Below are 14,867 nucleotides of genomic sequence, written 5' to 3'. Positions count from 1 at the left end.
CGTTGACTTGTCAGATTTCCCTCAAACACACACAGCGGGGTCGTTCCTAATAAGGATATCCCTCCCCATACATGAAACTTTGGGCTGTATTTAGGTCGTCGATACAACGGTGCTGACGCAGACTTTGTCCATATTTTCACATTATTGGGATATACCCATATTGAGCTTTCATCAGTAAAAATCACATTTTCCCAGTCAAAGTTTTCATGTGCCAAACACCACTCAACACGTCTGTCTTTATGTTCTTGTTTCATGAGAGGAGAAGGAATTCCAGTCTTTTTCTCCCATCCAAGATCAATCAAGTTTCTTCTAACTGTAGATTTTGATACAACTGTTGATCCCCTTTCTATCATTTCATACCTGATGTTGGAGATGCTTGCCCTTTGCTTTTTAGACGCTAAAATTCCCAGCCGGACGCGATCTGAGAAGTCCAATTTTCTGGGTCTCCCTGCTCCTTTCTGGTGCCCAAAATCCTTTCCCTCTTTAAAATTCTTCCTAATCCTATACACAGTAGAAAGAGGAGTTCCTGTTCTCTCTGCCAATGTATTTACATCATCAATTCCTTGATTAAACAACTCAAAAATCAACCTTGTTTTATCTTCAGCAGAAATTGTTGACAGTGCTGAGGAAAATGACGTCTGCTACAAATTCAGGGGAGGTAACTCTAATTGTACTATACTCAGTAGGCCAAGATGAGTTACCTCCCTTATATCATTACTTAGTTTTAAGTATCAGTGAATCAGTTGAGGTGTTAGGATAGCTCAAAGTAAGAAGAAAAATTCTCAATAATTATGAACCAGACTATATATGATAATATATGACTATAAGAATTAAACCAGCCTACAAGTTAGTCAGCAGGATGAAGACTGGATTTCTAGTGGATGGTGCACTAGCATATATGATAGTAAAGATAAAAGACGCTCTAAACCTACATATCCGAATCCAGGGGTGGGGTGCATTCCCCCCTTTGTCCTGAAATTTTGTTAAATAAACATTGAAATTGGTTGCGCACACACACACAACACAAACACATAACACACGCATCACCACACGCACGCATGCGCGCACACACACACTCACTTTCTCAAAAGGCTGTATCCGCCCCTGACCTACCAACGATGTCCACTGAACATCTGATAAAAGAACACGTTGTCTTGGTCTTGTAATCGGAGAAAGCAACAGTGAGTCGAATGTGTATGATTTGCACACACCGATCTTTGTTATATTTTATGGAAACACCGATGAAGCGCCACATAAATCACCTATTATACCAAACTGTGGTATCATTGTTGGCGGTGGTTCTCATTTTCTGAACTGGAGAGGTGAAATAGGGTTTAATGTCGCGCTTAGGTTTGTTTGGCTTACATATATGTGCACGAGCACGTGCGTGCGTGCGTGCGTGCGTGCGTGCGTGCGTGCGTGCGTGCGTGCGTGCGTGCGTGCGTGCGTGCGTGCGTGCGTGCGTGCGTGCGTGCGTGCGTGCGTGCGTGCGTGCGTGCGTGCGTGCGTGCGTGCGTGCGTGCGTGCGTGCGTGCGTGCGTGCGTGCGAGACACTGAAACTGATCCTAGCTTCCATACTTTACCACTGAGAATCCCAGGTCCAGGTTTGTTTAGCACAACCACCGCCTGATTTTATCGTTATCATGTAGGGATGAACAAACTCATTTCTCTCAGGTGAGGCCACATGTGTCATGTGCGCTTCGTTGTGGGGCAGACTTTTGTTGTGACGTTCTAGAAACCCTCAGGGGTCAAGCTGTCAAACGCAGTCACCCATTGAAGGACACTTAGATCACTTTATTTCACTATATCCTTCAACCGTCCAATCAATAACGAGGACATTTTGTTCTTGTTGTAAACGCATAACCGTGTGTTGTGCCTGCTGATGAATATTAATGCTTTCTGTGCACTTAAGACCATTGTACATTTAAGGGCACAACAACCGTGTCAGAATTTAACATCTGCCGACATCTGAAGACTTTGACATGAACAAACCACACATTTCTGAAACTGTACTTTTCTGATCGCCAAGGACGTTACGATACTGATATCTTGCATTTGTCATGGCTTAGTTCACGATAATGTTGACGTTTAAACACAAGAAGTTAATAAGTGCGACGATAAACAACAAACAACAAACAAAAGCTTGATAAGTATTTGGTTTGCTGTCGAAACAGGTCATGACTGACTATTAGCATCATTAATGGTGTCCCAGTGTATACATTTGCAGAAACCCAATTCACCGACTGATTTATCAACATGAATTGATTAAAGTTACAAATATCCGAGGCTTGCCGATGGCATTTTTACTTTAATCAGCGATGTTATATTTGATATCAGAAGACACGAGGGTGAAAATATATTGCATCAGAATGAATTTAACCTTGCCATTAGTATTTAGCTTTAAGACACAATACAAGTAGCACTGTGATGTCATCCATTTTATTACGTCATACCATTGTCAGCAGTGTTTTTAGTGATGTCAAAGCATTGTGGGGTCATTAACATGGTGTAATGGCATTATGACAGTCCGGTTGTTGCGATATCTACACCAGCATTGTTTGTGATCATTATACTCTGCCTTGAGACTGCTTAGCCTAACCTGCAAGTTCGACCACTGTTGCCGAGAGATGAATAAAACCATCACTGCTCATGTGTTAGACATAGATTTTGATTGTATTGCAGTAGGAACACATTTGTACTTAGTTCACTTTAGTGAGTGAGCGAGTGTGGCTCAGTGCCGCTTTTAGGAATATTTCAGCAATATCGGGGCGGGTGACACCCCAAATGGGTTTCACACATTGTACCCATATGGGGAAGCGAACCCGGGCCTTGAGCCACGAGTCAACTACAAGGTTATCCCACCGCCCAAGTTCATTGTAGAATACAGTTGGTTTTTTTTTTTATATCATATTTGTTTTCTTTGTCTGTTTCACACCTACTTACGTATTTTAAGCGGCCATCACACAACAAACTAAACTCGACTCTGAGAGTGTGAACATTCCAACAACTCGCCACCAACATCAATTTCAGAGTTGTCAAACTGTTGTTGAGAATCGGTCTCTGGTCTCACCAACTTTTCCATTCGCTGTTGTCAAATTCGATTATTACGTGTGAGGTGTTGTCAACCTCGTGTTCTTCAGAAACGACCAATCACAGTCAACAAAACTGTCACGTGACCGCACAGATAGCGACGTGACGCTCAAATGACACTAAAGGTTGACAACATGTGATTAGCGTGTGAAAGCGTGAATTTGACAACATGTAAAATTTCAACTACATGTGTTTTCAAACTTTAGTTTGCCGCGTGAAGACCACTTTACAGACCGATTCCCGGTTAACGTTTTATTGTTAACGTGGTAACCTGCACGTGAAATAGTCACTTACTGTAATTGAATTTATACACTGTACCCGATGGCGTGGTGTGAACTATGGTGGAAAGTAGCAGGTGTGGCTAAATGATGAATGAATATCAATTTATCGATAGTGATACCACTGGCCCCTGTCACTCGCTGAATTTAACAGCATCATTGTTTAATGTACGACAATCCCACAAACCCCAGTGAATAGCAGCATCAAATAACACGGACTCTTTGCGTTTCTAGCGTTATTGTTACCTGAGTATGTAGTTATGTATTGATAGATTACTTTTATTGTTGTTAGTTTGCATCACTTTCCATTCGTTAATAGGGAACGACAAAATCAATCACTGACAATGCCAAATCAAAAAAGGCTACGGCCTATTTAACACAACTGGTTGTATGTGTCAAACGTTCATTGATTTGTGTGGAATTGTACCTAACGATGTTTAAGTGTCTCCAGTTACATATGTAGGACAACTAATGTGACAATTAGTGACTGGAACCCACTGGTTTTGTGTCACTAGTAGATGTGAGGAATAGTGCCTGTTACAAGACAATTCAAATATTGAAACCACTTTTTTAAAAATCTGTTAAAATTTTTAAAGATGTTTCAAAAGCATCTAATTGGATGTTGCTTCGTGCTCACTGTTGACAGTACTTGGAAGGAAAGTAGATTCTAGTGATGTGATCCTCATGTACAGTGTCACATGACCCTAGGTGCTGTGTCCGCAGCTGATTCCCCCATAGACTTTGAGTGAGTGAGTGAGTTGAGTTTGTTCGCCGCTTTTAGAAATATGGTGAGGAATCAATCCTGGGTCTTCGGCGTGACACGCGAACGATTTAACCACAAGGCCACCAACCGCTCTCTTTAGGTGACAATAACTTCATTCGTCATTTATTCAAACAGACATACTAGTATATAGTAAACGATCTCTTAGGATCCCACCTCTGTCATCTTTAAAGATGCTGACGATGAAAATGTCAAGAACGTGTACAAACGTGCTAAAGAGGAGACCATATTGGAAGAAGAATGTCTTTCCCCGGAAGGGTTAGGGGAGTGCGTCATGTTGCCATTAAAGAATCAAAGATGCCCAAAATCTGAGAAACAGAATTGCAGTCAACAAAAGTTACTGATTTTGTCCCATTTTTGTCTGTCTGGCCCTCCCATATCTTATCTGTAATTGTTCCCATCGACATAATCATTTACAGGCAGGTATCGCATCAATTGACTCATCAAAGGACTTGGTACCAGTGACGTATGTGGTGCACAACAGACGTATGAAATAATGTCACGATTGACTCTTTTCAGGCAACGAATGACAAAATTACACACAACGTTTACCTTTTTACAGTGATCGATACAGCAATGCATTTCCGCTTACTTCCACGTGCATTTTGCTCTGCATATTTTCTTGGTGACGTTTTGGCGAATATTTCATCGAAGAGGTTCAAAAACAAGGGAAAATTTTACAATTGCCCCGGTTTGGCGCTGAGATTGAAAGAAATAGTATACTTCTCTTCAAAAACATAGACTCACTTACAAATCTGGAACCAGCTGCAAACTTAATGCAGCTGAAATGCATGTGAAGATATAGTGTATCTGAACAGCTGTGTTGTGGTGTACGGTTTTGCTAAGAATTCGCCAATTTTCACGGATTTTCATCGTTTATTGAACTCACAATAATCTTCAATGTTAAAAATTTGTTTTGCAATACATTTGAACATGTGTAAACTTGACGTTTAAACAGCACTTCGTTTTTGTTGAGAACAGTTGCGTGTAGGAAGTGGCTCTTTTTACACTAGTGAGTTTATATCTTTGATGAAAAGTACAGTTTTTGTCGCATCTACATGAATCCAATATTCTCAAGAATCACCTGGGGACATCTGTTTTTGAAAAGTGCATTTTCTATGATTAATGACATTTTGTGTTTATGATAAGTTTATTATTAAGACACACAGAGTTGTAACTGTTACAACTTGCATCGAAAAGAATGTTAGATTCCCTCGGCTGGTTTGACATCAGCTCTTGTAGCGTGGCTATTAACACACCAGTATGCACAGAGGCGAAGTACAGCGAAGTCTATTACCTCCACGGCAGTAACAATGCTTGCTCCTAAAATTAGACTCAGAGCGCCCCCTATGTCACAGAAAAGTTCAAGCACCGAATACGCATATCTCTTCTCGATGCTCTGATACGTCATGGACGACAGATAGACGTCTACAGCCACATAGTTGCTTCTCCAGTATTCCAGTGTATCGTTGGTGACGTTTGCTAGCGTGGAGAGGTATTCATCTGTTACCCTGAGACTTGATGATGACCGTACGTTGAAGGACGTGTAGGAGCAGGTTTGTGGACAAGACGACTCATATTCTGCACGTGTCAACTGATACCTGGCCATTGTTGGAATCAAACACTGAAGAACTTGCAGCGGTGAACATATTTCTGCATTCCCGGGCATATATGTGTCACGACATGAGCAGTGTTTCAGAACATAGTCGGTGGCGCATTCAATGCGGCAAGCCTCGTGGGTGTAGGATTTGTTGTAGTACTTCAGGCTCTTGCTCCCACACCCATCCAGGCCAGTTGGTGACGTTGTCTTCTGGAAACATGATGTCATTTAGTAACTTGAATCAGAACCTGATTATACAAGACGCTGTTTCTTCACATTGATGCATTTGTAAGCAGTGGGTATATGAATGGATTAGTCACTCATTCATAAAGTAAATCTGAAAGAAATCTAATATCACATATCATGTCATGGTTAATAACCAATATCTAGTTTAACCACTGTGGAGGTACCACACGCACATATACATTCATACACAAAGTCAAGCCAAACCTTACCGCTAGCTCCACGCCAAAGAAGTACTGAGAGCCTGGGGTGACCGTCATTCCGATGTCGTTCATCAACAGTGGGATGTCTGGCGAATGCACCGCGACCTGGCAATGAACGATTAAATGAACACAGGAACATCACATCTACTTCTACGTTTTCAGAGTTTTAAATGTCTGCGTTTCTGGAGATTGGAGGAAACATTCATTTTACACGAGAATATTGTCAACACCTTACATTACCTTAAATCCCGGACCCTCAGTCTTGTGAGAACTTCTTATGAAGTCCTCTGATTTTGCATTCAGAAGCAACTGCAGGCCAAACTGCCTCCCCGAACCCAGGCTGGAGATACTGCCGTTGGCTGAAACAAATACAGGTAATGTATTAAATTGCATATTCCATTCGATTCTGAAAAAGAACTTCAAACCTTGGTTTTCCTATAATATTACTCAAAGAAGATGAGTATTGTGACGGAGACGCATTAAACAATGGCGCCTTGAAAAAAAACGTTGTTGATTAGAAATATGAGATGATGTGCTGTCATGTTCATATTTCCAATTTAGTTCGTATCAGTCAGTGTATACAGTGGACTGTGGACCCGAAAATATTGTTAGATTGTTTGAATCCACATTTATATTTTAACCCCTTTCCGTTATGAAGTGTTTACACAGACTCAGTGCCATGGACTATTTAAGAAAGCGTTTTACGTAATGGCTACTGGATGTGAGACCATTTAATATGTTTCTGTTTTAGCAAACGATCTGGAAATGAATCCGATCCACGATCTGCTTAGAAATTGATAAAAATTAGAAAGCTATGACATAGAACATGTTTCAGATAGAACTGTCTTTGACCACAAGACTCAGTGTCAGATACTGTCACACGACAGCAAGAACAAACATCTTTCAGTTCTGTGCTTCGGATGTAATCTGTTACAAGACAATGCTACCTTATTTTTCTTGACATAAGCGAAAAGAAAAAAATCTTTACCATTGAAAGAGAAGCAGACTCCCATCTCTGTGGTTGACGTGACCAAATGTTCTGTATCACACTGTATCCCCGCCCATTCACACTGAAAAGGAAATTGAACACACAAACATTAAACACAATCGGTGTGAACCTGATCATTCCCTTTCTGTGGTTCGAATAAAGAATCTCATTCGCAAGATTACAAATCAGAAACTTCTACATGACATTAACATTTGTCTCTAAGTTACACTGGCGGATCAAGAAGCTCTTCAGGGGGTTTGAAGACCATATTGAAGTTATTTAATGAATGTATTGTTGGAGGCAAGGCTGTGTGTGTGTGTGTGTGTGTGTGTGTGAGAGAGAGAGAGAGAGAGAGAGAGAGAGAGAGAGAGAGAATGCGTGTGTGTGTGTTTGTGTGTATCTGTGTCTCTCTGTGTCTGTGTGTGCACGCCCGTGTGTGTGTGTTCGTTCTGGGGGTTCGAAACAATACCCCATCCCACTTTGCCCACTTTGAAAATCCCAGGATCCGCCTAAATAAGAGCAAAAAAAGGAACCGTACCAGTTAATCCTGTTTGCCATTTATTTATCCACATTTCACAGCCTCTTTGAAAAAAATAACTGCAATTTGAAATAAGCTACTTCTTATGTAGGTGTATGTACCATTCCACTCACGCTCAACACAAACAGTCTTGCATGTGATACTGATGGCTGACTACACGTGTAAGGTAACACGATGTATTAGATGAACATACTAAGGTATGTATAGCACCAATACCCAGCTCAAAGGCACTACGATCCTGCCACATGACAACGCTACTTCACATACAGCACACGTCACTGTCAACTGTCTAGCCAATTCTAAGGTCCATGTTTAGCCCTGACCTTTCCGATCACCAGACCACCCGACAGAACACCTATGGGATGAACTCGATCAAAAGAAGCCTCAGTCACCTACAAATACCCATCGCATTTCCGGATGAGTTGGGAAGAATTCCGCAAGAGAGACATCATCGACTTATCCAGTCGGTGCCTAACAGTAATTGTTGCCAATGGTGGACATACAAAATACTATCCCCATCTTGCTGACACACCCGAGATGTTCCGGCTCAGACATTGCTATCAGTAACGCATGCTTATCGTAAGAGGCGACTAACGGGATCAGGTGGTCAGGCTCTCTAACTTGGTTAACACACGTCATAGTATCCCAATTGTGCAGGTCGATGCTCATGCTGTTGATCACTGGATTGTCTAATCGAGACTAATTTATTTACAGACCGACGCCATATAGCTGAAATATTGCAGAGTGTGGCGTAAAACTAAACTCACTCAATCACTCACTCTTGCTGATTCAAGTAAACCGACACACAATATATAAAGGCTACCACTGAAAACGCACGAAATAATTGCCCTTAAAAAGGAATAAATGTGTTTCTATTTTTGAAGAGTCTATTTGTCGCCTTGAATGTTATGAAAAAATAAATGAGGCATTCAGAATGTTATCGTTATCCGTTATCTATATAACATTATTCCAGAATATCCAACGAGGCATGTCACAAGGAGTGAAATTCCTATAACAGTAATATACTGCCAAAGGTATTCATGCGTAAATGCTCCTTACCCGAATAACAGAATCACTGATGCTGTGGCCATATTTGAGGATGGCTGCATAAACATCCTTCTGCTTCAAAATAGAAAAATCGTACCCAGTGTCATCAAATGTCTCCCTACTTTGGAAATCATATCTAAACACTTCGTGCACAGCCGCAGTTAAATTTAGAGGATCCATCTCTGATTTCTTGAGAACATTGGTGTTGCAAACAGTCACTGCTGGGAACTGCAGCTTCTGAGCAAACTTGACGTCGATGTCGACATTGACAGGCAAAGACATATAAAGCTGGATCTGTTTGGCGATGTTGAAGGCGGTGAAGGTGAGGCCGCCACACACGACAAGAAACCAGAAGCCACGTCGCAGCCTACTGAATGTGACGTCAGCAATCTGTTTGACTCCCTGCATGGTGATCTGGTCTGCTAACCTTAGCGGAGGAGGCACACGATTCTTTTCAGACATTTTAATCCTGGACAGTATCGCAGACAGACGAAAGCCTTTGAACGCAAAATTGTCGCTTATATGCGTTCACCCCTTAGCAGATTGATTTCTTCAGTGGATACACATTGCAGTTCTGAATACATCCATACCGCGAGTATTGTAAAATGGAATATATGCATTTAGCTCCATCATCTGAGACGAACAGCTCTAATCCAATGAAATGTTCGCATGCCGCTGATATTCTGAATGAAATGTGCCCATACAAATACACTAAAGCTTTCTTCACTGTTTGAGCCACACTATACTCTTGTGTGTCGCCCATCCAATAAAACGCACGGTACTTATCACCCAGGAATACGTATTTACCGTTTAGAGACAATGTTTGTAGAAGGACAATAGGTCTACTCATTACATATGTGCCCGATGTTGTGGACCACGTGTGTTCTGGAACCCGGTGTTCTACCGTCATCAAACCAATACCATAATGTGGTAACGGCACTATCTGTACAAATATCTCATTAGTGACAACAGAAATAGAAATCTAATCACTGCCCTACTGACACTCGTTTATCCATAAAGGCGACATGCTTCTTGGCAAGTTTGTGTTCAGCATATCAACGGTGTTTGGATTCCACACAAAACACGAGAAACTTCTGCTCGTCAAAACAGGCAAATTTCGAATACGAAAGTATTGATATCGCCTTAAGTGTGTTGTATCCACGTGCCTTGTATTTTATATCATACAATGTCATACTCATATGCATCCATATCCATAGTCAGACATACCATATATTTATATATGTGTGTGTGTTTGTGAGCGTGTGTGTGAGCGTGTGTGCGAGCGTGTGTGAGTGAGTGAGTGTGTGCGTGCGTGCGTGCGTGCGCGTGTGTGTGTGTGTTGCCTGCGCTTGTCTCACTACAATTTAGCAATAGCATTAAATATATTCTCCTAATATCGTGAAAGTCATGGTCCTTTCTCTGTCTCTATGATGGGTCAGTTTATTAGTTTGGGAATATGTGCTTGGCTACACGCAGGTTAAAGCGTGGGCCATGATTTGAAAACAATCCTAAGTGTGTCGTCTTTTTTGTGACAGCTCGATCAGTAGTCTCCAATACAGTTAAATGCGGTTTGACGTTGATATGCTTGGTTGATATGGTTGTCCCGAAATAAAGCTTGGACCTTTCGTATTCGCTTTGAAGTCATCAGTTTGTGGTTTTGTTGAATAAATGGATAACTCGGAGCTCTTCAGAGTGAGTGAGTGAGTGATTTTAATTTTACGCCGCTCTCAGCAATATTCCAGCTACAAGGCGGCGGTGTGTAAATAATCGAATCTGCACCAGACAATCCAGTGATCAACAGCATACGCATCGATCTGCTCAACTGGGAACCGATGACATGTGTCAACCAAGTGTAGCAGGGCGTGGAGTCATCCCACAGATGTATATTGATGACGATTCAATAGATGCCACACTTTGTCTGTCATGCCAGTTTTGTCAGTCGTGTCTGCTGACTATATGACGTGTCGGGTGCGAGATGTTCATGCATAGAAAAAGCATGCCGGTTTGAATGGACAAATCATATCGTGTTGTCATGGCTGAGTAAACACTATTGATTTTATGGTGTCCTCCCATTCTGCCTACATCTAAAAACAACACAAGTCATGGTCTGTTGGTCACAACTGTGTAGGCAGAATGAGAAAGTGATAGATACCTTACCTCCCCACAAGAAAAAGTGGAACAGTCTGGGTTTTATTTGTGTCTTTACTTACTTACTGTTTTCATATTGGTACCTATCAGTTAAAATCATTGAATAGACTGGTTTCTCTCTAATCCACCGTTCGTTTGTTCTTCTGGTTAATTAGTTATCTATATTACGTATGTTTAGAAAAACTGGCTTCTCTCTAATCCGCCCTTAATGCCTTTCTTCTTCTTCTTCTTCTTCTTCTTCTTCTTCTTCTTCTTCTTCTTCTTCATAATTAGTTTTCTCTATATAGTGTCTCTCTTGTCCACGTTTTATCCCTTTGTTCTTCGGGTTAAGTAGTTTTCTCTACTACCTATCTTTATAACCAGACTGGTTTCTCTCTAAATCCTTTTGTGCATGCAAATTACCCACAAAGTGGACATGATATATAAACTGAGTTTAACTATCTGTACCATTGCTGTTGTGGCCGGTTTACAGAGAGCTAAGTTTATCACTTCCCAGGCAGGAGGCCAGCAAGTCCTGTATGAACGGTTTTATTATGTCTGCAGGCAGAATGAGACGTAGGCAGAATGAGAGTAGACCGAATTTATTATTAAGACTAATGAGACTAAGCGATTAAACTCTATGAACTATTCCGGAGCTGATATGATCTTAAATCAAGAGCCTATTTAAAATACATACATTATTATCTACATTGCATGTTTCAGCGTCTGTTGGATGCTGAAATAAATATAGAGAAATAATGGTTATTTACAATACTTAAAACCAACTAAAGCAAACTAATTATATGCACAGATATACAAAGTATGTCCCTGATCCCGTTAGTCTCCTCTTACGACAAGCATAGTCGCCTTTTATGTCAAGCATGGGTTCCTGAAGGCCTATTCTAACCCGGACCGTCACGGGGCAAGATCTTCAGAAGGTCCTATGGGGTTACAGGCTGCATTTAAAACATATTATGTATTACATTTCATCCAAGCAATACTTTCCGTTTGTGACTGATCTATCAGCTTTCAGCAGACCTAAATGTTGCTATGTTCAGCTTCATGAGAAGAATATGAAACGTTACGAAGAATATATAGTCTGGTTCATAATTATTGAGAATTTTTCTTCTTACTTTGAGCTATCCTAACACCTCAACTGATTCACTGATACTTAAAACTAAGTAATGGTATAATGGAGGTAACTCATCTTGGCCTACTGAGTATAGTACAATTAGAGTTACCTCCCCTGAATTTGTAGCAGACGTCATTTTCCTCAGCACTGTCAACAATGTCTGCTGAAGATAAAAGAAGGTTGATTTTTGAGTTGTGTAATCAAGGAATTGATGATGTAAATACATTGGCAGAGAGAACAGGAACTCCTCTTTCTACTGTGTATAGGATTAGGAAGAATTTTAAAGAGGGAAAGGATTTTGGGCACCAGAAAGGAGCAGGGAGACCCAGAAAATTGGACTTCTCAGATCGCGTCCGGCTGGGAATTTTAGCGTCTAAAAAGCAAAGGGCAAGCATCTCCAACATCAGGTATGAAATGATAGAAAGGGGATCAACAGTTGTATCAAAATCTACAGTTAGAAGAAACTTGATTGATCTTGGATGGGAGAAAAAGACTGGAATTCCTTCTCCTCTCATGAAACAAAAACATAAAGACAGGCGTGTTGAGTGGTGTTTGGCACATGAAAACTTTGACTGGGAAAATGTGAATTTTACTGATGAAAGCTCAATATGGGTATATCCCAATAATGTGAAAATAGGGACAAAGTCTGCGTCAGCACCGTTGTATCGACGACCTAAATACAGCCCAAAGTTTCATGTATGGGGAGGGATCTCCTTATTAGGAACGACCCCGGTGTGTGTTTGAGGGAAATCTGACAAGTCAACGCTACACTAACATATTAGATAACTTTCTCCTTCCAAGTGCACATGTGTTTTATGGAAATGACTGGATTTTGCAGCAAGATAATGATCCTAAACACACCGCAAAACATGCCAAGCAGTGGTTTCAGGAGAAAAATGTGACTGCATTACCATTTCCTGCATATAGTCCTGACTTAAATCCCATTGAGAACATTTGGGGGATGATGAAGGAATGTGTGAATCAAAAGGGGTTGACAAAAATTGAAGACATGAAGAGAGAAGTGGTCCGATACTGGGACAGCATAACTCACGAGACACTAACCTCTCTGATAGGAAGTATGCCTACCCGTCTTAGACTGTGCCGTGAAGCTCAAGGAGACTTGATAAAATATTAAATTGTTACCTACACAACATGAAAAGGTCAGTTCACTTTCACAATACATTCAATTTTATCTGATTTGTTCTCGTTTAATAATATGAAATGCTTTAGCTATTCTCAATAATTTTGAACCATACTGTATATTCACAAATAGTAATACTGCAAACACAATTTTGCTCACAACTATTCATCGGCAGGAGAAAATAAGTGCTAAATTTATACTGACAATTTGATATGCAAACAACGGGAATGTACCTTTGCTGAACAAACATCACATCACCGACATCCACCAGTAGCTGTCATTCATGTTACGTTAAACAACGTTTGTTGCCCCTACTAATTGAAATCATTCAGTCGTGCTGTTGGTGATTCTGAATAATCAATATAGGATGAACACATTATAAGACTGGCTGCAATAGGTCCCTAAGTGCCGATAAAAACCTCTGTTTGATGTGGGATCCCAGTTTGTTATTGCTCTCAGAGCAAATGCCTGAAAGTTGAGTGTCCGTAACACATTTGTTTACCTACATAGAGCTACAGTCTGCATTTGGGTCCCTCCTTACAAATATACTGAAAAAGCTGTATCAGTTTGAGTGTAACATAAAGATTAGATGTTAGTAATGTTTCATGAATATTTACAAACAACTACTGACCAAAGTTGTTTGTTACATGAAGTTTGGATACAGAACCAACGAACCCAAACATCTACACTTACTTATAGTTTGTTTGAACATTTGGTGTTTTGTAGAAGAATATACTACTTTCAGACATTTCATAATTTACTTTTTGTTTGAGAAAAAGGTGTGGAAATAGTTAGATACACCCTTTTCCATCGTTAAACACTGCGGTCCTCACAATTCAAGACCTTTCACCAATCGAGTGTGGAGTAATCTTCATAACTGACCGTTGAGAAACCATGCTCGACATTTGGTCACTTTGACATAAAGCTGTCCAGTCAAATCTTTTACGTTGCCGTTTACGACTGCGGGGAATAGTAGGACACTGAAGACGATTCTGTGTCTCTTCGGTGATCTCTGTTATTTCATCCTGGTAATGACTGTATAACTCCCGAAAACTAGCGTAACCATGGGTTATAGAGGTAAATTCATATACAGTTGAAGCTGTCAAAACCGGCATCTGTCTAATCCAGTAAGTTGTCATCACTGGCATCAAATCTAAGTCCCTTTCTTGGCTTCTACATTTATCACCAGCTCTACACTCTGGCACATTGTCTAGAACAGATTATTTTTTCAGTCCCAATGAGTGCCGGATTAAACAGCTTCCACTGTACTTGTCATGTCTGTTTTACCATTATTGAAATTTGATGCAGAGATACAATCAAAAGTCTGGTGTGCAGATATAAACTGCAAGATATAACCAACAATGTAGAAATGTTTGTAAGATATAGCCAGTTGACACAACTACATACGAAGCCTTTGAAGCTAAACTTATTTTTAATGGATAAACAAGACATTTACAAAGCTGGATTTTTGAAAATAGAAATTCTTACATACACTTGCCAAATGACACCCTAATCCTTATCAGTTACGTACAGTGACCTGCCAAACAAATTTCAATTTGATCAACTCTAAAGCTTCGAAATTTCCAGAGGAGCACAGAAATCCGAAGTAAACGATTTACCTATTGTTCTGTGCTACCTTCAACAACAATAGCGTTTGCAACTACAGCAATAATTACAACGACGGCAACAACAACGACCA

The 14,867-nt window shown here is 40.5% G+C and overlaps 1 protein-coding gene across 1 annotated transcript; it reads right to left on the bottom strand.

Annotated features, from left to right (window-relative positions):
• Positions 1-5,353: 5,353 nt before the first annotated feature.
• On the bottom strand, positions 5,354-11,183 carry LOC137278815 (acid-sensing ion channel 3-like). The gene is made up of 6 exons (XM_067811325.1): positions 11,101-11,183; positions 8,781-9,237; positions 7,184-7,265; positions 6,436-6,554; positions 6,205-6,300; positions 5,354-5,959 (listed from the first exon to the last, which is right to left on the bottom strand). The coding sequence occupies exons 1-6, from the start codon at positions 11,181-11,183 to the stop codon at positions 5,354-5,356; spliced, it is 1,443 nt and encodes a 480-aa protein (XP_067667426.1).
• Between the last annotated feature and the right edge of the window lie 3,684 nt (positions 11,184-14,867).

The sequence above is a fragment of the Haliotis asinina genome, chromosome 3, assembly GCF_037392515.1.
Source record: "Haliotis asinina isolate JCU_RB_2024 chromosome 3, JCU_Hal_asi_v2, whole genome shotgun sequence".
Classification (NCBI taxonomy): domain Eukaryota; kingdom Metazoa; phylum Mollusca; class Gastropoda; order Lepetellida; family Haliotidae; genus Haliotis; species Haliotis asinina.
This window is presented reverse-complemented; position numbering and strand designations above follow the sequence as displayed.